A 27,028-nucleotide genomic window follows, 5' to 3' on the forward strand; every position below is an offset into this window, starting at 1 on the left:
TTGAAAAAACAACCTCCATTTATAATCAAAACTGTACATCAAGCTTATAAGTTGTGCCACGTTCAATTTCTTAAGTTTTTACAGTAACATATTAGATATAAAATTAATTACTGTCTCTTTCTCTGGATTATAATGTTGGTTTATAGTAATTAAAAAATTAATGTTAAACAAATTATATTATATGAACGTAGTGTAAAACTATTTTTGACACATATATCATAAAATTATTTCCTAATATACTTCAAAATATCTTAATTTTAAAATTATGATTGGACAGATGCATAAAACCAAATTTCTGTTTAACATATAAACTAAATTCTTATAAATAAAAAAAGGATTAATTTAAAAATTTAAGAATTATGAACTTTCAAAAATTAAATAACTGGACACAAAAACTTTAGTATTTCTCTTCAAAAAATTCTAAAATCTTTCATCACTGCACCCTTCCAATTGTCCACCAAAATCGATTTTCAATCTAAATCCTCCTTGCACAAGCTCTCAACAAACTCTACTCACACAACAATCCTCGCGTAAAGCTCCTTGCACAAACTCTTTCATTCTCACACAAAACAATCTTCACTGTCTTCTCTCTCAAGAACCCTCTCGACATCGCTCGACCTGAATGAAAAAGGGGAACAACATGATTAGGGTTTCTGTGTCGAGTACAGTTTTCTCGTGATTTTCCCCCTTTTCTCGCAACTCTACATCGATTAGGGTTTTGGCATCTGGCGAGACTTGCAAAAGTTTTACCTCTTCGTGACTTGGTGAGCTTGGTATGTATTTTCATCGTTGCTCTATTATCGCTCAACCTTTGCATCGATTACGTTTGCATTACTCTAAAAATAACTCTATAATAATCTTCAAATGATTGATTTGGTAGCGCTCTTTATTCTATTTCCTATTTGTTGTTTCTTAATTTATGACATCTTGTGTATTCTAAAATATGATAAATTCATCTATCTAATCTTAGAAACACTTTGAAAACTTGAAGCATTAAGGATGGATATATGGTTATTTCCGTTGATTGTTCATATAACTTGAGATATTGGTTGTTTATTTTAATCTCTCTGTGTTAACAATGAAAAGAGGAAGAAGAGAGACAACCACTCTAGGGTTTCATAACATAGAATGAACCAAACTAAAGTTAATATGGTTACAATGAATATATATTTAAAAAAATAGAATTGTCTAAAATACCCTTACTACTAATATATATTAATATTATCTAACATCTCCTCTCAAACTGACGATGCATTAACATGGAGCATCAAGAGTTTGTCAACTAAAAAACGAAAACGTTTAATAGAATGCATCTTTGTGAACAAATCAGCAATCTGTAAAGAAGACGAGACAAACGGTAGAGTAATGGTTCCATGCTGAAGATGATGACGAGTTTTGATCTTGTATACCCAACGAGACCCAATAGCACGTTTTCCAGGAGGAAGAGGTACTAATTCCCAAGTATTGGTTTTGGGCAATGCATATAGTTCTTCTGCCATAGCTTGCTGCCAAAGAGGATCAAGAACATACTCTTTATTGGAAGAAGGCTCAGACAAAGTTGACGAGAGGGGTAACGAGGAGGATCAACAATCGCAGGAGGTGGTTGGACAGCCGGGGGGACAAGAAGGATGTCACCAAAGAAGAAGCAACAATCAAAGAGAAGAACCAAGCCAACAAAAAATCAAACCGAAAAAGGAGCGATAAAAAAAAGGAGCAACAACCATATCAAAATCAACAGATATGAACAACCAAAGAAGTAGCACCACGAAACCAAATCCAAACAAACCAAACCAAATAGAACCAAACAAAACTAAATCATATCAAACCAAACTAAACAAAGAGAGAACCAACCAAATAGATGAACCACATGAGAGAAGAGCAAACAAATAGAGCAATCGATATGGAGAGAAGCAACAAAGCAAATCACTAGAGAGATTAACAATCAAACAGAAGAAACAACAGACAGAGTGACAACACAGAAGATCAAATTTTCAACCTCATCCAAGTATCCAACCCTTCATAGAAGGTCAATCATACAACCATAATGCTCAATCTGAGGCACAATTCCAAATCTCTCCATTTCTTTGAAGCATCTTCTTCCTTCCTCTACCAAACCACAATGGTTGCAAGCAGATAACACACTAGTCATTGTTATCTCATTCGGTTCAAATTCTTCCTGTAACATTGCTGCAAATACTTCTAACGCTTCCTTCACACAACCATTGACACCATAACCATTTATCAAAGCATTCCACGACGATGTATCTTTTTCATTCATCTCCTAAAAAAGCAATTTAGCTTTTCCGATTTCCCCACATTTTGCATACATATCAACCAAAGCATTACACACATGAACATCTTCATCAAGTCGGTTCCTTTGCACAAACTCATGAATCCAAACACCCAAATCCAAAGAACTCAAATCAGCAACAGCAGGAAGAACACTCACAACCGTCACTTTATTCATTTCCACATCCAAACTTCTCACAGACATTTCATCAAACACCTTTCTAGCACTACCCAAAAAACCAAACTTCACATACATATCAACCAAAGAAGTCCCAACATACAAATTAACACGAAACTCATTTTTCAAAACAACACAATGAACCTCCAAACCTTCTCTCAAAGCCATACAAATAATGACAGGAAAATACGACAAACACAATCACTCAGACAAAATAAAATAGGGATAACCTGGTGTTGTGCGAGCATGATTTATCCCCCTACAGACGTCGTTTTACCGATCCGACCGTTGAAGACGAAGACCTAGATGTTGCGAACCTGTTGTCCAAAAATCAGCCAAATCCAACGGTTAACGAATGTGCAATTGATGTTTTTGTGAGACTGATTTAACAAAATCGGGAACAAAGTTACTCTTCTCTTTTCTCCTTTGATGGTTGCCTTTTCTATCAAAATAGTCTCTCTCTTCTCTACGATAGATCCCAAAATCAGGATGATAATTCTCAATCATCTCTTCATAATGATCAACCAAAATCCTCCAATAACCATGCAAATAATAATGATTCTCAAAGTAAACTTTACCACCCCATTGTTCTTTTTAGCTCGGTTAGAGCGCCAAACCCTAATGGGTTGTGGAAAGGTTTATAGAACCCTAATAATTTTTTTTTCCGCAGTGAACAGTACCGCTCGATGAACAGTGCTACGACTGATCTACTGAAAATAAACGAAAAGCTACAAAGAAGGGGTAAACCAGAATTGGGACACGGTTTACCGAAAAAATCTCATTGAATATTGGAATGTTAGAAAAGAGAAACTATAATTATATTCCCTAATTGTTGGGAACTCGACAGCGGAATAGAGGCGGGATCGTTCAAGGAGGATCGAAATAGGCTCTAGATACCATATTAACAATGAAAAGAGGAAGAAGAGAGACAACCACTCTAGGGTTTCATAACATAGAATAAACCAAACTAAAGTTAATAGGGTTCCAATGAGTATATATATAAAAGAATAGAATTGTCTAAAATACCCTTACTACTAATATATATTAATATTATCTAACACTCTGCACTATGTTAATTAGTGAGAAGAACCATCATAGTTAGAGCATTAGTATCCTTAATCTGCATATGAAGTGTTTGCAAAATGTCCTAAGTAAGCGAAGGTACTTTATTATGCATGAAGGTGGTAAATAGTAGCATTGCGGAAATGAACTTTTGCATCTCAACATTGTTAGATGCTCTTTGATAAATCGAGAAGCTTTTGTTAGCCCGAAAGTAATCCTTACTTTGGCCTTACCATTGAGGTGTTTGTTAACATGAGCTTGAAATTTGACTTGAGATCATGCTTCTTGTTAGTTATAGCTGCAATTTTCTTGATTTCATTGTTCTATCAATAATGGGATGTGATATGAGTACAAGAAATAAAGTATCCTTAATCTGCATATGAAGTGTTTGCAAAATGTCCTAAGTAAGCGGAGGTACTTTATTATGCATGAAGGTGGTAAATAGTAGCATTGCGGAAATGAACTTTTGCATCTCAACATTGTTAGATGCTCTTTGATAAATCGAGAAGCTTCTGTTAGCCCGAAAGTAATCCTTACTTGGCCTTACCGTTGAGGTGTTTGTTAACATGAGCTTGAAATTTGACTTGAGATCATGCTTCTTGTTAGTTATAGCTGCAATTTTCTTGATTTCGTTGTTCTATCAATAATGGGATGTGATATGAGTACAGGAAATATAAGATATAAGTTATTTTATAATTTTATTTGAGATTATACTATTTTTTGTTAATTTTCTATCTAATATTTTTAATGTCTTTTTTATATACTTTGATTTAATGTTGCAGCTCTGTTTTTTTTATTATTTAAAAATTATTGTTGGTGTTTAATTTGAATTTTGCAAGAAGATACTTTCAAATACTTTTGTTTTCATATGAGTATTTGATAATTGACACCAGTTCTATATTGTATTTCTTTGTGCTTTGAGTGATTGACTTGATAAACAACCATGGTGTTCATTGTGCTTTCACCATATAAGCTTATTTTAGTTAGTCATGGAGTCACCCACATCTCATGTTTGCTGCAGTGGAGAGGCAACTAGAGCAATTCCAAACCGATTGTGATGGTGATGAACAAAAGGAAAAGCCTTCTGCTTCAGGAACTGACTTAGTTTTGTACAGGTTTGTTTTAAACTTGATGACATCTGATATTTTGCTTTATTACCATATATTGTTCATAAATCTTGTAAAACTTTGATAAAATGTCTTTCATGGATCCCTTATTTGATAGATGCTATGTTTCACTTAAATATTTCAAGTATATTTACTTGGGCTTGTTTACTTTTATCATTGTTAATGATTTATTATGGTTAGGAGTTTGAAGGTGGAATCTTGGCTATTAGTATGCCTATCAATGGTATTGGAATCTGCACTTTATTTTTTCCATTCTGCATCAAATCCATGAGTGTAAAATATGGCCAGCACTATTATTTTATCATGGCATCTAACGTGTATGCGAGGTTTAGTTATCTAGTTCATTTTTGTAAAAAATTTATGTTGTTTTTATTTGTATTTAATTGTAATCATCTATTAGAGCTTTACATCATTTGGTTTCACTAAATGACTATTTAAGACTTCTGAGTCACATTATTGTGAAACAAAAAATTGAGCAATCCTTGCTTTTATCTATTATACATGTTTTAATTGATATACTTGAAGGGAGTCTTATGGATCTTGTGGATCCCAATTCTTATGCAACATTTAGGATTTGTTGGATCTTCTTCTCGTCCAAGCTCATCATCACAACCCAACGATGAAACTGATGAAGATAATGAGAATGTTGGTAGTGATCATATTGAGTAGTATTTGTTTCTATTTTGTTAAATTGGTTGTATCATGTACTTGATTATACTTAGTTTTTTTTGGATCATGTTTTAATTAATACTTAGTTATGATTTGTGAACATGATATAAATTTTGTTTAGAATTATCACAATAGTTGGATCATGCTTTAATAAATAGTGAGATTATAGTTGTAAAGTTTTTTTTTAGTTTTATGCAAACTTTCACGCGTTTTATTATGAATTCAACAATTAAAAGCAAATGATGTCACAACTATAATATTCAGATTTTTTAAAAATTTATTGAAAAATATTTAAATGTTTTTAGAATACTCTCAACTCGTAAATATGTCATATGGCTTAAAAACATGGTTGTATATATAAATTAATAAAAAAATAAGCCGGTTGCATGAGTTCTCAAATTGATGATAAGAACATGTAACTTTAAATAAGAAAAATACTAATATAAAAATAATTTAAATATAATATTAGAACTAGTAAGATAATTAAAAGAAAGTACGTAGAGTAACAATCAAGAAAACCTAACTAAAAAAAACTATTAGTACAATCAAAACGTTCATGATATATAGTGATTATAATATTTTATATATAACATAATCAATTAAGAAAAACAAAAAAAATAAACTTCAAATGTATTGGGGAAAAGTATAGGAAAAATAAATTACTAATAAAACTATTAAAAAGTATAATTTAATATATATATATATATATATATATATATATAATATTTAATGAATCAACATATTAACAAATGCAGATATGTTTAAAATAAACAAAAAAATTAAAAATAAATTCAGATTTATCTTCCGTGACGCTGTATAAAACACTATTTTCCATTAAATATCGATTAACTAAATATTTTTGTTATAGATTCACTTATTATATTATAGTTGTTTGTAAGATATTTTTTAGTTGTATATATTGTGTGATAGTTTGGTTTCATAATTCATTTTACATGAACAGTAATAATTCATTTCACATAAATATACCTAATAATATGGTTATATAAATGGATTTTTTATTGGGTTTTTAAACATTGCTTCTAGGATATAATCATTTTTTAATATTATTTTTATATAATCATTGTTTTAATTAAAAAATTTACTATATAGTCAAACTATTTTTACTAGGCATTTAGTTTTAGTTATCTTCTAACTATGTTTAAAATAATCAATTAATTTTAAAAATTCAAGATTTAAATGAGAGGTTCATATATGTTTTTGTTAGATTTTAAATAAATAAAAATATGTAAAATTTATTTTACTTTTTTAAATTTCTCAAAATAATATTCCTTATAAAATTATATATTAATTAAAAGAAAACATTTGTAAATTAATCAACAGTATACATGGAAATCTGGGAAAAGATAAATTAAACGACTGACAAATGAGAAACAATGTTTATAAAAAAATATAGTGAATCATGGAAATATGGAGAAAGATAAATCAAACACATAAGAATCAATGTTTATAAAAAAAATATAGTAAATAAATGGACTATTTATTTAGATGTATGGATATAATAAAATTTAAATAAATTAGAGTGTTAGGATTGATTGAATCCTTAATTTTTTATTTATATATAATTCATATTTCTAATATTATATAAATGGATAGGGTTTGTTTCTTGTATTTTATATCTCTTGATTATGTTATTTGTTTGCTCTTTATCTGTTTTCCATAGTATCATGAAACTTTGTTGAATAACAAAATAAGGAAAAATATTTTCAAGATAAAATTTATTTAAATTTTTTTCGATTTTTTTATATCTTTTATCTGAGAAAAAAAAATTCAAAAAAAAAATATGAGTTTTAAAAAGTTTTAAAATGATTAAATCCGTTTTTGAATTTAATAAAATAATCAAAATGCCTCAATTTTTTTTATTTAATAAAAATATCTCACATTCTAATATTATTCGACGATAAAATCTTATATATTTATTCTGCTATTTGTTTGCTCTTTCTCTATTTTCTATATTTTCACGAAACTTTGTCGAATAACAAAATAAGAAAATGAATATTAATTAATGATATAAATTTTTCAAAATACTTTGTACATTTATTTCGAAAAAAAATAGATGTAAAAAATGTATGCAAAAAATGTTTTGGAAATTTTTTTCAAGAAAAAACATATTTAAGTTTTTTTTTATTTTTTCTATATCTTTTATCCGAGTAAAATAAATTTCAATTTTTTTTTCTCAATTGAGTTTTAAAAAGTTTTAAAATGATCAAATCCGTTTTTGTATTTAATAAAAATGCTTCAATATTTTTTTATTTAATAAAAATGTCTCACATTCTAATATTCTCCGAACTAACACGATAAAATCTTATATAAATTAAATAAAATATTTTGTTTTTGTTATAAATTGAGAAATCATGAGACAAAAATTGTTCGTGTTAAAAATATTAGTTATACGTTGAGAAATTTATGAGACAAACAATAAATATATAACATGAGCTATTAGAGTGGTAGAACGTATACAGACTATCCTCTTCTTCAACTAAAAGATTGACATAAGTTATTGATATTGCTGTTGAATAGTTGAAATGACTTATTTCATTTTAAAAAAAACACAGAGAAAATGATTTTGAAAAAATTCCGTTAATTCTGTTAAATAAATTTTCTGTAAATATTAAATTAAATATTAATAATTTATTTTTAAAATTTAAAAAAAAAATTTGTCTTATAGTTTTTCTTTAAATCTTATAACACATTGGATGGGTCTGACCGTGACCGTAATTTAGTGGCGAAAGAGGTGGAGAGGTATCTTGTAGGATATTAAGTTGTCTCTTCCTACCTGTTAGTTGGATTAGTATAATAAGTTTGCATTGTAATATTTGTGGTATAGGTAATATTAGTAGCTTGTGTATATTTATGTGATGGTGAATATAGTTGATAAAAAATGTTATATGCCTTGTAAACGATGGAGTTGGCCAAGACATCTATTATTTATATTTGATTTGCATTGTGTATTTGGTTTGTGAGTTTACCATACAAACATTTTCAAATGGCTACAATAAACAAAGTTTAACTAAAATTCTATCTTATATGATATCAAAAATAAAAAGACTCAGTTTTTAAATATTAGTTTATGTTAAACTATAATGATAGAATTTATAATTATGAAACTGTTGATTAAACATGTTTATCAGTGAGGTATATACAATAAAAGTATTTATAATTTTTTTTTTACAAACTTTCATTCGTTTTATGATTTATTTTGCAATTAAGAGAAAATGGTGTCACAAGTATATACTATTTCAATTTTTTTAAAAAATTATTGAAAATATTTAACTATTTTTAAAATATTCTCGATTAATAAAAATGTCACGTGGCTTGCATTTTATTTGTCGTAATCATGTGGCTTCGATGGGTTCTCAAGTTTATAGTGAAGAGGAAAAATATACAATTTTAATCATTAAAACTATATCTTTAATTAGAACTATTCTCAACTTAAATTTATTATCATTTATAAAAGTGTAATTGTTTATCAATAAAATATCTAAATTGTATTTGTATATTTAAAATGAGAATAAATATAAAATTTAACTTTCATGCACTTGATAGTATAAATTTTTATATAACCGTCTAATATAAAAAAAATTAATATGTTAATGCAACAAAGTAAAATTAATATGTTAATGCACTTGATAATTTAATTTATTTTCACTTTAATACTAGCAACATTATGTGAATATTAGCAAAGTCCAATTTCATGATGATAATGCAACAAAGTAAAATTAATTTGCACGCAAAATCATTATAAAATAGAAAAATTTGATATTTCATATGTCAGAAGAAAAAAAAAAGTATAATTAGAATATTTTTCTAATTGATTTGACTGACGAATCATATAATATGTTAGATAAAATTTGATATTAAAAAAGTTCCATATAGAAATATAATATTTTGTTGACTAAAGATAAAAATATAATTATTTATCATGTTTCTGGCATATTAATGTGGTATTTTCTATTATATATTTATGAAATTTTTTGAATTAATCATGTAATATAAATTTTGATAAATATTAAATAGTTAGAAAAATTAATCAAAATTGTATCTGTGAAAATAAATGCCATTAATTTTATTAAAATATATTACTATATGATTTAACGCATAAAATGGAATTTAAAATCGATTAACATGCCATTTGTGTAATATTTTACTTGTAACAGTGACATGTGTCATTTTTGACTGGTCAAGAGTGTCTTTTCAATAGAATTATAAATGTAAAAAATGGATTACAATTGTGTATAGATAGATTAGTATAAATATAAATAATTAGTCACTAAACATCATACCATATTATAATATCCATAAAGAAAAGATAATAAAAAAGTAAAGTACATCACAAGGAAGGAGTTATTAGAGAATTATGCATAGATAGTAAATACATTAACTATCATGCTCACAACTGCAGATATTAATCTTCGAGACAATTGAGATTTGTTTAAGAGGTTGATTTCTGTTATGTAATTTTGTTAAGGAGAAACGTTCTTTGAAGAAGGAGGAGTTGTACCAGGTGGAGGGAATATTGGAGGAAAAGGAAAAGACAAACTTGGTGGTGGTGAAGGAGAAGACCAAAACCTGGTACAGATGGAAAAGGAAACAATGGTGAAGAAGATCTTGATGGAGGAGGCTGTAATGGATTAGGAGGAAAAAATGATGGTGGTGGTGTTGGTGGTTGAAATGGGTTAGGAGGAATAAGTGGTGAACTTGGTGGTTGTAATAATGGATTATTAGGTACTAATGGTGGTGGAAACAATGGATTAGGAGGAATATTAAATGTTTCAATGTTATCCACTTTTTCAACTTTTTTTGGATTTTTAGTTGATTGTGATAATGTGGAATATTGATCATTGATTTTTTCTCTAGGGATTAGTGGTGTCAATATTGATATTTGCAATGGGGGTAGTTTTGGTAATAGTGGAAGAAGTGGTGGAAGCAAAGGAAGAACATCACCAAGTCTAGGTGGTGTGATTGGATCTTGAAGTGGTGGTGGAAATGATGGATCCATGCTTGTTTGTTTTTACTTGTTTCTTGAGTCTTCTTGTTGGTTTTAAAATTTTGTTTCCATCTTTGCATTCTACTTCAACTGATGCACCTGTTTCACAAGAATCTTTGTAAGACAACATAGCATAAAATTAACACAACAAAACACTTAAAGTGTCTGCATCGAAAGCACTTTCACGTACACAAACTCACATGTTTGACATTAATAATTAGAATTATTTATGGTTTAGTCGGGAAGAAAATTGAACCGAATTGCAATATTATAGCAATTTGGTAGAACTAAATTGAACTCTTAATGGGTCGTCCCAAAACAAACTAGTATAGTCGTTCGGTGCACCAATTCTATATTGTTGAACTGAACTAAAATTACATTTACAAAACACTAAACTCTACTTTTTTAAACCAAATGGTATCATATTACTACTATCAACTGATATTAGGATTATTGAAAAAATGGAACAAAACTAAATATCACGTGTTTTAAAAAAACCAAAATTAAACTGTTAAATCAAATTAAACTCCATTGAAAAAGTTAAAATGTGACAGATAGTTCATAAATCGAACTAAGTTATGTATTATAAGGATGTGTAATTATTTTGGTCAATATTGAACAAAAACAAGTCCAATTTTGGTCTTTCAACTTTCTACTGTTTTTTTGTTGTTAATTTTGATCCATCAATCCTTTAAAAAACAATAATTACAACAAACTAATAGTTAATAATGCAAATTTTCTATTATTTCACATATGACCTCCATAATAGGTAATCCATTTGCATCTCCACCATTTCATTCTATTCGATAACTAAATCTAGTGGTAAAAAAACTTGTGTCTAGACAAATCTTTTTATGGGTCCAAATTATAAGGAACCCATACTATTACTCAACTCTAAATTGAATATTAAAGCGCAACCCGATCTAATTTTTTTTACACGTGCAAGTAGAAACATTGATACAATTCATTCAAAACACTCGAAAAAATACACATTCACATATCTAAAGCACAATATTTAACTTGTTTTTTTCCGCACGACTAGACATGGCAACGCGGCGAATACAATTTTTGGATCCTCCACCTCGCACCCGATTAATTGGGGAAAACTCACACTCAACTCCATTTCATAGTGAATGTAAAATTTAGGCATGCATCCCCGTTAGAGATGACAATTAGATTCAGACTCAGTGGGCATCCGCAAAAAAAAAAAACTTACAATAGATACAGTAAAAATCTGCATAATGAGTAAAAACTTTATAATTATACTTGCAAAATTAAACTGATATGGATGCGGAAAAGATTGCACTTATATAAATTATTTATTTATTATATTAGTATTTAGTTTAACTAATTGTTTTTTTTTACGTTTATATATTAATATCATTAAACCACTACAATATGTATAATTGAAAAATAAACGTTTGCAACCTTTTTAAGAATTTGATTATGATGAATACGTAAATAAGTGTGACTTTATAAGTAACAGTTATGTCTTATTAATCGTGACTTTATAATTATATTTGAAACTTCCTATTAATTATTTTTATAGATTTCGAATAATATTGTCGTATGACTTGTAACTTCATAAAGTATTATTATAGATATTTGAATGTGTATCGTAACGAGTGTTCATTTGAAATGTCTTGAGTTAAAAAATATTTTTCTTTATAATACTTTAAATTGAATTTAAGATATTTGAATAATTTTTAAATTTAATCACAACAATATCATTTATTTATCGATCTTTTTAGTTAAAGTGTGGGTAACGAGTATGGGTACGAGTCCTTAGGTACCCAAAGGGTAAGAAGTATTTTTTTAAATCGCAGATATAGAAACAAGTATTATAGTACTCTACCCACACCCTACCCATTATCTTCCCTAATCCCTGCTCGCAACGGAGCACGGATTTCTCCGCCGACACCCACTCATATATATAAAATTACAAATTTAAAAATTATATATATTATAATTAACATGATAAAATAATTATTATTAGACAATAATAAAATTAAAAATATTTTCTATAAATATAAGATTATAATTTTTAATATTTAAAAAGTATTAAACATATTCAATATATATATATATATATATATATAAAATTTAAAAATTACAATAATACTTGCGGGACAATTTTGGGTGCAGGTGTGGGGTGAATATCACCACACCAAACCCATCCTTGCCCTCAAATTTTAATTTCGGAAAAAATCCACACCCGCATCCAATTAGAGCGAATTTTCTCCATCCAAATTAAGCGGGTTCAGATAGATACCTACAGATGCAGATTTTGTTGTCATCCATACGCATGACTTAAATTCAGAAGTGCCCCAAGAACTATAAATCCGTAAAATCAACATTCAAACAAACATCTCTCGCCCAACAACAAAATTGGTTTTAGGATATTAATTTCATACTTGCGCATACATGCAAGAATCCCCTCTCTAAATTCACATAACATTTTGAAATTCGGAATTAACATGCAGCGTGTGATTTTATATCAGGTATAATTCTTAAATACAAAATAATATAAATTAGAGGACACGGTTTTGCTTTTGGTCTGTCAGTTTTGTTTTACTCTGGGCAAAATTTGTTTACATCGGAGGGACTAAAATCAAACGTTGTAAATATTACAGGATCAATTCTAATCGGAGGGACTAAAATCAAACGTTGTAAATATTACAGGATCAATTCTAAACAAATATTTCACAGACAAATAAAACAAGGACTAAAAGCGAAGAAAAATATATGTTTGCAAGGACTAAAATAACAAAATTTACAATGAATAAAATAAAAAAGGGTATATTTGCCAGAACCCAAAACATATTTAAACCTTTGAAAAACAACAGACCGATAGTTATAAATATTAAAGACATGTAATCATCATTCCACACAAACCTGAAGTTCATTACTGTAAGTAGAAATCACATGAGAACTAAGCTATGAAACATCCATGGATCTCTTGCTACCCCCAAGACTGAGAACTGTCTTTTTATGAGTCTTCATCTATAGAATTTGTATATTTTTCCAAAGGGGATATATGAGATCCCTGCTTTTTTGATACTGCTTGTAAATTGGAAGACATATGATTACTTGAGTCATTTTCTTGTCTAAGAACAAGAATATTAGTTATGGGTCCTGCAAAATTTGAAAGATTGGCATTAAAATTTAAAGAGTGCACGCTTAAGCACACTCAATATTGAAAACAAGTGTGATCCATATTACATTGTGAATGTGATTCAGCCATGAAAATGAAACATGCTATCTGAGTATAAACTAGAATAATACCAGATATAAACGTGCATGTTTATTTGGTATATATAAACGTAATTTCACGCATTTATAAAATCATCAGAAGTATGCTGAAAAAATATCGAGTATCTTCATCAAAGAAAGTAACAAATTACATAATGTAGCACCAGTACAAGGTGTGAATATGAGGTATTTGAGTGTGAAAAATTATTTGAAAAATAGCACTAGCAGCACAAGTATTAATAAGAGTTGAATATAAAATGCATACACTCTCAATGCCAACTGAGATTATTAGAGCAATAAGGCACTGAAATTTGTTTAGATCAGTTAAAAGTTTGAATGAACACCAAAAGCGTAATCATGATATGTAACATTAGTTGTAATATCATATCACACACAAACTGTCAATTGTCACTCAGGGGCTAATTTGGCAAGAAAAAAATAACTTGAGCATTGACAAAGTAAAAGTTCATTCCTAATAAGAAGGTTAATAATAAATAGCACATGAATGACCTTTCCTGAACATAGATATGCAATCAAAAAGCCTGTTCTGCAAAAGCAATCCCAAACCACAAGAAGTTTATGCAATACCTTTAGCATTCTTAAACACACGGACGATGTTATGAGTACTGGCATTCCAAACTCGAATTATTCCATCCTCGGATCCAGAAATTAAAAGTTTCTCAATGGCGCTATATGCTAAGCAAGTAACTTTCTTGCTGTTGGAATGAGGAAGTTACTTAGTTAAATGAAACTACACAGCTCGAATCAAGTTTTTATTGTAATTGACAAGTCCAGAAGCAAAAAGGTACATGATATGTCACAAACAAAATTAAAAGGGGATAGTTGGAGCTTAATGAATTAAAATCAGCTTCGGATAAAAACAAAATAATGATTTCTAACAAACTATCCTAGATTCATCGTCCTTTGTGATCAATGTTGGGACTAAATCTTCATTTAAATTCATCATAGTTAATGAACAATTATGGGGAACCCCACAATCATCATCAACAAATTCCAAACAAAACTGAACGCTTCCATCATCTTGCTCCCTTAGGAACTACAATATTGCATTCTAACTACCATGGAGAGAGCAAAAGAATAAGACAGTCATGGTAATTTAAAATCACAATCAAAATTTGGGAAATAGTACATGCAAATTCGGGAAAAATAAAAGAAGTTAAAAAGATCATGAGAGAAAGGATGTCAATAAGTCAATATGTTCAATATCTGGACAATAAGAGGAGAAAAGATAACCTGTGGTTAGAAAATGAATCAATGATATATGAACCGTGATTATTAGTAGGGACTCTTGTAGTGTTAAGTGCAACGATAAATATTTTCCCATCTTCACTGCCAGCATAAAGAACATGTTCAGCATTCATTTTTGAAGGGAATAATATACTTCTTTGTAGTGTTCCACTAGATAGGCTCCATACCTTAAAAAGAAAGCACATTAGCATTCAGAAACAAGATCTGTGAATTGGAAAGCATATAAATAACAATAATCAAGCCTTATGCAACAAAATTGGCTGCAATATTAAAATGGAAAATGTGACTTTGTATACATATTCTGAATACTAACCCCATCCCTAAATATTGGATCTCTTTGATTGAATCACGGAAATTAAGAAAGTTGGTAATGGTATTAAATATGTTAACAAAACATTACTTTTCCCAGTTTATCCTTCATAGTAATTATTGCTTACTTATGAGTTACAAAAAACATGCAAAATATATAGGCATGTTTTAGAAAAGAAATAATTAACGCAGTTAAATTACAAAATTTGAAAGTGGTCCTATAAAAAGGAATAGAGAAATTTTTCAACAGGATCCTATATTAGGGACAGAGGTAGTATTACACTAGTGAGAAGCACAGTTCGGTATGAAAGAATCAATTCTAAAAGATGGAATAGATTATTAGAATAATTGATGATGTTAAAAGTAACCATGAATAAAAGACAATGAAACACAAGGACCAGAGTATGAAAATATAATAGACACCGTAGATTAAATTCTAACCCAACTACAATGAAGATCTGGTCACACAATAGAAAAACTTGCAAAAAAAATTAGGAAAACACTTTACACATATCATGAATTCTTTGTTAAACTAGTTATGATTTTTATTACAGTATCAATTTTCAAAAATCTATTATGTTCGTGTGCAAAATTTCCTTAGGATACATGCCTCTTATACTTAAATAAAGTAATATGCACCTTTGACATCGTAACCCAAGAACAAGAACAGCTGGTTTTACCCAATGTTATGAAAGTTTTGGTATATCACAGTAACTATTGATGATTAAAATTTTCAAATAGAAGCGATTGACGATTTAATACGGCAATAGTAAATATGATACAATTAACATACTTCACTAATTGTCTATTTTTCTGCAACAAGACTGCCACACACAAAACAGTAAAACAGACCTTACAAGTCCTATCATCTGATGCTGAAACTATAATTGCACTGCACCCTCCATAACCAATCACGAGATCATTTACACACCCATGAGAGCCGACGTGCTCTGTAAAACTATACTCATAAGTCGAGCTTGCTTCCCGGCTTCTCAAATCATCAAATATCCTGAACCATGACAAACAGAGTAGTGTATGCCACACGGATTACCACTGCTAGTACCCAAGCACACTATAATCTCAAAAGGGAATAAACAATAGCGTGTAAAAAGAATGGAGGGACAAGATGAGTATTAAGTACATGAAGAGAGACCAAACTCGTACTGTTCCATCTACAGATCCAGATATCAGAAGCGAGTCATCTTCAGAAAATACCAGGCAACGAATAGCCTGATTACTGGCATGCCACTTCTTAAGCAATCTGCCGCTTTCAACCTAACAAGTAATGGATGCAACTCAGTACAGGAAGGACATTTGCTTATGAACTTTTCCTTTTATTTGTGATAGAGAGAATATAAGAGCTGAGTAGAGAGAATGCATTACCAGAAAATACAGGAATTAATGTTTTGAAATTTTTCAAAATCCATTTCAAAAAACTCCCATAATGTCTATCTAATGTTTATTTATCAATCGAAATGAAAATATAAAACACCATAAATAAACGAGACCCTAGTTCTTACTTTCAATTCATAATTCTCCACAGCCTAATGAAACAACAGCTAAGCATACCGCCCACAAACAGTCCAGGCTTCAATTTTCATAAAAATTTCCATGAAAAATCAACCATGAATCTGAAACAAACCCTTGATGCATAATAATAAACCAAATAAGAAAACTCACCTCCCACCTGTATATGTCACCTGACAAACCTCCACCGGCTAGATAGGTGCCACTGATTAGCAGGAAGAGATTTAATAGGTTCAGCGGGAAAGTTCTTAACTTCAACTTGAGGCTGCACACCCATCATGCAAGTAACATTATCATCATTCATCAAGTAAGAAAATTTCATGATAAAAATAATAATACATAAATAAACCAGTGTTGTCAATTGCAATTCGCGAAAAATAGAGGTTTGTTCAAATTCCATTATGTTGTAACGCCGCAATAGCGGCCATTGGACAACATTTTGTACTAAATAGTGTATTGCAGAGCAATAGCGATTTGTTCATTTTCCGCTATGATATAGCACTATAGCGACTAATTGACAACACTTAAATAAACAAAGTATAAATAAACAAAAGACCTTGAACCATGAACACTATGCCACTGCATCCCATGTTTCACTAATACTAGTAATAATTATTTTATTTTACTAAAAAAAAAGTTATTATTATAAATAAATATAAAATAAAAGGACATCTTCAATGTCATTTAATAAAAAATTGAAAATAAAATAAAAATTAATAATCGATAAGTGACAATAATTTTAATAAATAAAATATACAATAAATATTTGTACTTAATTAATATCAATTAAACAAAATAAACAAATAAATAAATTTTAAAGAATGGAGAAGTGATAAATTAAAAATAATTAATGTGACAATAATAACTATTTTACGACTGTCTTTGAGGAGATTTGAATAACGTAAAAATACATGATACGATGTATTTGTATTTGCCAACCAGCATAAGATTTTGAACTAACAAATCTTAATATAAAATTTGAGATTTCATGATGAAGTGGTGATTAGATTAGAAGTTGAGGTTTTCATTTTCATTGTTTTAATTACAAGTTGAATTTCAATGCATTGTAAAAAGAGACAGATTTACAGCAGAACTCAACTGGGGCTTGTTGTGTATGGAACCATGGCATCGTTCAATTTATGTGACTATATTAGAATTACTTCATAAGGATTTAACTGCATAGTGTTCTTCCAATAACTACCAATAGTCACCACATGAACAAACTCCATCTCTGAAATAGTGGAACCTATTCACATCTCTAAGAAGAATCTCTCTTTTGGCAAATTTTGAAATAAACTTCATAAAAGCATGACAGTCTTCACACAATCTCAAGTTGTTTGTGATCCTAATGGTTTCGCCTTTTGTGGTATTAATGAGTCCGAAAGCAACGGCAAGCTTTCCGCTATGTCCCAACACGATTCTTTCCTTCTCTTCTTCATCGAGATCATAAACAACAACGTTTGTCTGCGGAACATAACCCTGATTTTTGATCTCAGTCAACAATGTAATTAGAAAAGCACGAAGCTCTTCGATTTGTGGATTATACTCTTCCACAGAGACAAGTGAGTATATCTTCCTTTTGATTTCAATCCAACTGCAGCTCGGAATCTTTTGCAGGCCGCGAGTTTCTAATAATTTCCTCACACGCCTTACGTCATTCCACATCCTAGCTTTTGCGTAAATATCTGCTAAAAGCACATAATTGCCAGCATTCATAGGCTCCAACTCAAAAAGCATAGTGCTTGCTCTCTCGGCAAGCTCAACATTACAGTGAATCCTACAAGATCCGAGAAGGGAACCCCAAACGGTCTGTCCTGGTTCAAAATCCATATCTTCTATTAGTTTCATTGCTTCATCAAACATGTTAGCTCGGCCAAGAAGATCAACCATACAAGCATAATGTTCCATACGTGGACGAATCCTATATTTACTAAGCATAGATTCAAACAAAATCTTCCCCTCCTCAACAAGGCCTGCATGGCTGCAAGCACACAAAATCGTAATAAACGATATGTAACTCGGCGAAACTCCATTGTGGATCATATTTTCAAAAATTTGGATGGCTTTCTTTCCAAAACCATGCATACCATAAATAGAAATCAAAGAATTCCATGAAACAACATCGCGTTTCTTCATATAATCAAATACACGTTGTCCTGTCGAAATCTCACCGCATCTTCCATACATTGTTATAAGGGTGTTAAGAACCGGCAATATAGAATCAAGACCCTTTCTAATGATATAGCCATGAACCAACTTTCCATGTTCCAATGCAGCAAGACTTGCACAAGCTTGAAGCACACTAACCATTGTAACCGGATTTGGAACGGAATCGCATGCCTCAAGCATCATTAGCTGAAACAATTCCAATGCTTTCACGGGCATTTCATTCTTCGCATAACACGCAATCATGGCACTCCACGAGACAATGTTCTTAGCAGGCATAGCACCGAACACAAAACTTGCATAAGATATACAACCAAACTTAGCATATACATCCAACAAAGTTGTCATAACATGAACATGTCCTTCATAACCATGTCGCAGAATATGAGCATGAATCTCCTTACCCTTCCGAAAAGAGCAAATCGACAACTCTGAAACAACACAAGCTTTAAGTGCATACGTATACGTGAACCTATTCGATGGAATGCCAATCCAATTCATCTGACCATACAAATCTAACAACTCCTCCCCACGGCCCAACATAGCCAACGCTCGGAATAGTGCATTCCACACATATATAGTTTTTTCCTGAGTTTCATCAAACACCTTACAAGCATGATCAACAGACCCTAACTCACAATACATATTAATAAGTTTAGTAGCCAAAAACGGGTCTTGATCAAGACCATTACCGACAAGACGGTGATGAACATCAAGACCATCAGAAAGAGAGTTATGTTGCGCGCAAGAACATATCAAAACCTCGAAAGTTTTCTGAGTTGGATTCGGCTCGGTACACAAGACCTGAATTGCTTGCTTAAGATTGCCGCCTCTACATAACGATTGAATCAAATCATTGTTGTTGTTCGTGATGTCATTTGTGGGGTTGGTTGAACTTGAAGGGTTCAATGAAACAAAACATACCGGTAATCTTGAAGACACATGCGAAGTGTAGCAACATGGGTGACTTTGAAATGGACCATGTCTTACAAGTTGGGGGATTTGAAGCACCCTCATCAGAAATATACCACCACTTCTCCAGAATATGTTAGTCAGTGTTACTTTCTACAAACTTCTTTAACAGAAATATTTGAATGAATGAGTTCTTTAACTTGTCTATCCAGTCACAAATGCATCCAAATTTATGGTATACCTGTTAATAACAAATGACTCAAGGTTATGCAAAGAACTTCTTTCAACTAAAACCCCAAATTTCAAGTGTAAATATGTTTTTGATCCCTCCAACATAATATTTTTCACTATTAGTCCATGTAAAAAAATTGTTTTTAGTCCTTACAAGTCACAAATATACCATTTTTTCTTTTTGTTATTGTTGTTTTGTTTTAGTCTTTACAAAATTTGTTCATATTATAATTCGTCTCGGTAATATGGACTAAATCCAAATGTTTACATGTTACAAGAATCAATTTCAACATAAACAAATATTTCATGCACTAAAATAAAACAATAAGGACCAAAAGTAAAAAATGGTAAGTTTGTAGGGACTAAAAATGAAATACCTTATCCAGACATACAAAATTATAGTACTAAAATATATGTTGCGCACTCTCATTATCCAAATAGTTGTATTTATTCATGATAAACATCTTACTTACTAAATAAAGACACTGAATTTTCTTCACTTGATAAAAAAAAATAAAGGAAATAAAAGTGTTAAAGAAATCTAAAATCCCCTTTTTAAAATAAAATTGGTGGTACACAAAAGAAGTAATTCATTTTATCACAAAATAAAATCCTTATCAATTGAATAATAAGTTCATAAACATGTGTAATACATTTCAAAGAAAGGATCCCTCATAAAAACACTTTACATAACCCAATGTAAAAATAACAAGTTACAACGATAGAATCAAATTTAATATGAGCTTGAACTCAGAAGTACTATCTATCATCTCCCATCCTGGTAAGCTAACAACATAAACTAAACTTATAAGATGGAAATCTTAGTGAGACTTATAAACATAACAATTACATCATCAATAGAAACATTCACCATGTTCATAAGAATATCAACATAAAAATAAAAAAAAACATGTGCGGAAGTACAAAAGGTGTCTTTATTTTAGTATCTTCATCAAGACATTTATCACATAATCATCTTAAATTGAGTTATTAGCATCTTACTTAAGTTTCTAGGTCATTATATTCATCAAATAGAGTCAAAACAGAATATTCCAACTCAATTTCTAAGACCTTTGTTCACCAAAACATTTGTCTTCCTTAAATCACTACAACACAAAAACATGCAATGCAATAATCAACATTCCTCCACCACTAGACTACACTACCCATAATCCCCAATATTTCATCAAATCATGGTAATCAAAAACACAATGACACACACACACATATATATGTATATACCTTTCAGTTTTTTATACTACTCTTAGAGGAATTATCACAGGCACCATAAATTAACAACATGACCAAACACTCCAATATGTCAGTACACCAAAAATTTCACATATCAAAAACTCTATTGAAATTCACGCTATTTATGCGGTTTAAGTAATTAAGTAATAAATAACATAACATAACAAAGGTTTAACCAGCGAAAAGGTAGAAAAAGAAAAATGGGTTACCAGCAGTGGCGGAGCTCGACTAAAAAGCTTGGAGTGGCTGATATAAAAATACAACAAAAAAACTCAAACAAAAATGCAACAAAACTCAAACACCTTGTATGCACACAAAAACTCAAACGCTTTATATACACATAAAATCAAACACCTTGTGCAACAAAAAAACTCAAAAGCTTTACATGGACATAAAATCAAACACCTTATGTGCAACACAAAAACTCTAAACAAAAATCTGCACTAAACTCCAAATCAAAATTCCAAACTCCAAATCAAATCTCCAAACTCAACACTATCAAAACTAACTAACGATTCAAACTAACAGAATTCCAAATCAAAACTAACTAACAAAAATCAACACTAACTAACAACAATCGGCACTAACAAAATAGAAATTTGAACCTTTTGAACAAAACAGCAACGCAATCTGGAGACAGATGAGGTTGCGGCGAACAGAGAGCGACGAACGGCCACAGAGGCGGCCGCAGGCCCGCAGCGAGCAGAGGAGCACTCTGGGACTGGAGGCAGAGTGAGGCGGCCGCGCGCTTTTGTCGTGTGATTAGTGAATCTGGAGAGGGAGAGAGGAAGCCTGGAATAGAGAGGAAGAAAGAGAAAACTGAATTATGTTTAACTGTAACGTTTGAGTTTTAACAAGGCCATTTTAATAATTTTATGTCTAATTTCTTTTTTTGTTTTGCCGCGGCCACCCCTATAAAGCTCCCCCTGCATACACCATTGTGTTTATATAAATAGATGTTTTAGTGGGTTTTTAAACATTGAGAAGCTCTAGAATATAATCATTCTTACATGTTATTTTTATATAACCATTCTCTTAATTAAAATTTATTTAGTATATTTAGTTTTAATTTTTTAAAACATCTTCATCCGATAATTAAGATTTTATATATTTTAAATTTTTAAAGTAAAATTTAAACAAATAATTTTAAATATATTTAATGAGATAAAGTTTCTCTTTGTAAATATGTTTATAACAATCAATTAAGTTTATAAGTCCAAAATCTCTATTAAATAGTATTTTACTAAACTTTTCATCTATTATTTCACTATTTTGTATTGAATTAAACAGTAAAATTATGTTTAATATTTTGTTAATTAAATTTCTTTTCAAATATTTTCTAAAATTTATTTTTTTCAAAGTCATTCCTTAAAAAAAAAAAAAATTTAAGTCAAAATTCTTTCTCATTAACAAAATTGTAATTGTAAATTTTTGTTATTGTGCTAGTATCTTCTCGATTTGATTTATTCTACCATTGGGCGGTAGAATTGGTTGAACAACAAATATAAAAAAAAAAAAATGTAAAAATTTAAAAACGAAATTTAGGAAGAAAAAAAATATTGAAATTTTATTTTTTTAAATAGCCTTTTTTTTTTTTTGAGAAAAACGTTTAAGCTACTTTTTAATTTAAAATTAATTATTGATTTATTTTAAATAGGTGATCTAAGTAATCACATACAAATGGTTCAATTAGTCACCGGGACGAGTTCGCCTTCAAATAGGTTGGCCTTGTACCTATCATACTCAACCTCTCACGTTTCAATCTTATCACATCATCCGATTGCTTCATCAGCCATCACATACATATTAGGAATCACAAAATCTAATTGAAATGGGTACATAAAAGATATTCACGGGGATACGCAAATCACGTTAATTTGAAGGTCAGCGTCAGTCAAATATATAAAATTCTACTAATCCTATTTTTATTTAGTAATCTATTAGAATAATTGTCAAAAAGTTCAATGATTTTTCATGGAATTGCCAAAAAATTATTCCAATTTAATAACTACAAACAAAAAATTACAAACTTAAACATAATCTAAATGTCCAACTTAATGATACAAAATAAAATCACAACATAATATCTCTATTTTACAATGTTCAAATTTTTTTATATTCTCGTATAACTTTAATATTCATCTATACCGTTAAGCTACGTTATTATTAGTTATTCATATTAATAAAGGAAATAAGTTATTTTAGTGTGGTCTATTATACTATCATTTTTATTCTTGGTAGTCTTTTTCTTTTAAAATTATTCGATTAAGTGTTTCACTTTTATAACTTATACATAAGTTATATTTTTACATTAAAAGCTAAAATAAATTATATAAAAAAAACTAGATAACAAATTTATGAATTATAGCATTCGGAAAAGCGAATAGACAAGGATGATAATATACATCTAGAAATAAGGACACAGATAAAATAAATCACGTCAAAGGTACATTGTCATAGAGAGAATGTGTTTAACTTCATTGTAGCTTCTCTACCATGTGACATATAACTATTATTCAACTATTTTATTTTTTGAAGTTTATCTTTTCTTTTATATTTAATTCTTTAATAGTTTTATCATATTATCTTCTTTATTTATCCAATATTTCACAAGTGAATCATATATAATAATAAAAACAAATCGTTATTTTCTATTTTTTCCCTTTTTCTCCCACAAAAAAAAATATTATTTTTTCTATATTCACTAAACAATTAGTTTTTACTTTCATCTTGACTCAAATATGCTTTAAATAATTTACTCATTTTTTCTCATTCCCCTTAAGTTTTAAATTAAAATCTCATTGTGATGATGATAAAAAAAAATTTAAAAGCACTTCTAATTCTTCTATTTTGTTCAAAATTAACTTTTAGTCTCCTATTTTTTAAATCGAGTTTTTGATCCCCTCATTTTATCATTTATGAGATTTGGTTGGTTCTCTTCTAACTTTCGTAACATGATATGCTCGTTAACGACATGATAGTGATGTGACATATCTGAATTAGATAAAATATAATTTTGTTCAATGTTCTTCTCTTTTTCTTCATAAATTCTCATATACGTTGTTACTAACAAAGACAATCGTGAAACTTTAACGAATAAAAAAAATAAGAAAATGAGTATCAATTAATAATATAAATTCAACTAAATTGTATTACATTTTTATCACGTCATAATTAAAGTTGTTCATGGTTCACAAATTAAACTCGATTTGACCATATTAATGGTTTTGTTCAGTTCTTGAAAATCACTTTCATAAAAGTTAGTTAATTTTCAAATGAGTTTTAGTTCAGTTTTGAACCGGTTTGAATCTATTTTACAAATATTCTAATTTAATGTGTTTAATCTGATTTTTAGTTAAAATCGATTTCGAACTAGTTCTTTAAGTGAATTTGTCAAAAATAAATTCATAAAAAGAATTTTTAAATTTTTTGGACAAATATTTTTTTTATATTTTTTCCTATAAAAATAAAAGAAAATTTCTTGATAAAAAAATTTTGAAAATTTTCAAGAAATTAATATTTCTGATTTTGTTTTCAAAAAATTTCTGAGAAAATTAAATTTTGAAAGTTTTCCAAAAAAATTTCAATTGAGGTTCAAAAACTTATAAAATGGTTAAACTGGCTTTTGAATTTAAGTTTAGTTAACCAATTTGTTTTAAATACGTGATTCAATTAATGAATTATTTAAATGTTTTGATTTTTGTTAGTGCGGTGCAATCCAATTTATTACTTGTGATCTAATTAACCATATATTTTTAACATCCCTAGTCATAATTGAGTATGGAGGATCATAAAACTGAGGGAGACCAAAAAAAATTTACAAGTTATAAAATAGGTGGACCAAAACCCATTTTAGAAATCGGAGAACTAAAAGTTAATTTAAAATAAAATAAGAAGACTACAAAATATTTAAGCCAAAAATTAAGACAACATAAATTAAGGACAACACGTTTATCAATAAAAATAATGTGAAAAGAAAGAGAAAAAACACATTTTTTTTTCTCAAATTCTTCTTCTTGACATAACCTTATTCCCTCACCACAACCATCATAACCTCCTTTGGAGTCTAAAAAGATTCATCAAGATTTATCGAAAAAAAGTATATTTGTTCAGCAAAACCTCTTGATCAAAGTTTCACTTATTGAAAAAAAAGTTGTTGATTGGTTCTTTGATCAAGATAAAATATTTATCCAAATTTTTTAATAACATACAAAATTTAGTGATATAATTTTTCTTTCTTTATAATTCGCCTAATTGACGTTCTATTTTGGCTCCATAAAAAATTAATGATTAAACAAAATTTATATTTTTCAGTCATAATTGCATTTTAGATTCTATCCATAAATTGCACTAAACTTCCCTATCATCTCTTTAAATAAGATATACACCCACCTAGTTTTAAAATAAGTAATAACCTCCTGTTTTATCACTTCTCCATTTAATATTGTTCTAGAGAATACAAAGAAAAATTATAACTTGAATATCCATCATTAACATTAAATCAATTGTGAAAAACTAAGCAAATATATAGAATCATCAATACCAAAACAGCAAAATAACATAAAAAAACTCACAACAAACACAACTAACTACTAACTAACTCACAAAGTCTAAACACATGATAGCTAACTATCATATTGAATATCAGTGAGGTTACACATTATAAATACCATCTAATTATATCACAATGACCGTTAACTATCGATTAAATACAAAATTGCATAAATTTCAAGTCTACTTTTTAGAAGATTTTTTTTTACTTTATAATTTAGTGATGAAATAACAAAAATGTATTCATTATTTTAGCGACTAAATTCACATATTATTAGAAGACAGATCGAGTAACAACATGGCAACTATTGCCATTCAAACAACTTAATGTGAGAGGGATCTAATAGATTGGAGAGTAGTTTTCTATGGTGTAAGACCCATAATTTTAAAGTACCATTTATGTATTTTTGGTGTATTTTGGATTTTGGCTCGGAGGCTTTTAAGCCAAGGTTAATAATATTTTGGAGTTTTATAATCAAAAAGATATTTTGATGTCAATTTAAATTTCTCGTCGATAAATAAATTGAAATTAACTGCGGTGAATCCTTTACGGATAATTCAATGTGTTTCGGGTGAAACGGTAATTTAACAAATATCTAGATATTTTGAGATATTTGTTAAGTTATATTTATTATCTATATATGTTTGGTTGGAGGGAAAAAGAAAGGAAAACTAGAAGGAAGGAAAAGGAAAAGAAAATAGTATAAAAGGAAGGAAGGAAAAAGGAAGAAAGGAAAAACAAAGGAAAGAAAAAGAAAGGAAGGAAAATTGAAAAATTCCATCGTCTTCTTCCTCTCCCGCGGCCAATTTCTCTCCTTTCTCCCATTTTCATTTTCGTCGCTTTCCTTTCTTCAAAACTAGTAACCCAAGGTTGGATGAGAGTTAGATCAAAGTTTTCGCAACTTCACTCTTCCTCTTTGATTCGAAAACGAAGAAAAACGGTTTTTGAGATCCAAACACAAACCCCTCCGTTTCTTCTAGATCCAAGCTTCATTTCTCAAAGAGATAGAAGGGAAAGTTGCTCACCACCACGCTACGGTGCTAGTGGACTAATTTGGAAGCGGCGTTGCGAGCGGAGATTTTACCAGAATTACTCGCGGTACCGGAAACGCACGTTAAAGCTAATGTTGAGGTAAGGGCTCCTTCCAAACTTCTAGTTTGCATTAGGGACTTATTTGTGGTTGGGTGGGAAGGAAATTGTTAGGATTTAATGTATCGATTTGGGGAAAA

At 29.6% G+C, this 27,028-nt stretch overlaps 2 protein-coding genes and 1 long non-coding RNA gene across 3 annotated transcripts; 1 reads left to right on the plus strand and 2 right to left on the minus strand.

Moving 5' to 3' along the window:
* Nucleotides 1-396: 396 nt before the first annotated feature.
* Nucleotides 397-4,644, plus strand: LOC101499848 (uncharacterized). The gene is made up of 2 exons (XR_189477.4): nt 397-773; nt 4,551-4,644. It is a non-coding gene; the product is annotated as an uncharacterized lncRNA (long non-coding RNA).
* Nucleotides 4,645-13,056: 8,412 nt separating this feature from the next.
* Nucleotides 13,057-17,824, minus strand: LOC101500070 (protein ROOT INITIATION DEFECTIVE 3; the record flags this gene model as incomplete). Its single annotated transcript, XM_073366235.1, is given in 8 exon segments — nt 13,057-13,321; nt 13,323-13,465; nt 14,171-14,298; nt 14,837-15,018; nt 16,013-16,169; nt 16,302-16,435; nt 16,841-16,952; nt 17,787-17,824. Coding segments are annotated over 8 exon segments (1,005 nt in total), but the record flags the coding sequence as incomplete, so codon positions are not given.
* Nucleotides 17,825-17,851: 27 nt separating this feature from the next.
* On the minus strand, nt 17,852-22,178 carry LOC140918577 (pentatricopeptide repeat-containing protein CRR2, chloroplastic). Its single transcript, XM_073365989.1, has 2 exons — nt 21,853-22,178; nt 17,852-20,006 (listed from the first exon to the last, which is right to left on the minus strand). Exon 2 carries the CDS (start codon nt 19,868-19,870, stop codon nt 17,885-17,887), a length of 1,986 nt encoding a protein of 661 aa, XP_073222090.1. The 5' UTR covers nt 19,871-20,006; nt 21,853-22,178; the 3' UTR covers nt 17,852-17,884.
* Nucleotides 22,179-27,028: the final 4,850 nt, after the last annotated feature.

This window comes from Cicer arietinum, chromosome 3 (assembly GCF_000331145.2).
Source record: "Cicer arietinum cultivar CDC Frontier isolate Library 1 chromosome 3, Cicar.CDCFrontier_v2.0, whole genome shotgun sequence".
Lineage (NCBI taxonomy): Eukaryota > Viridiplantae > Streptophyta > Magnoliopsida > Fabales > Fabaceae > Cicer > Cicer arietinum.

What these genes read in the sequence shown, in the direction of transcription:
- LOC140918577 (XM_073365989.1), bottom strand. Translation starts at nt 19,870, where the DNA reads ATGAGGGTGCTTCAAATCCCCCAACTTGTAAGACATGGTCCATTTCAA.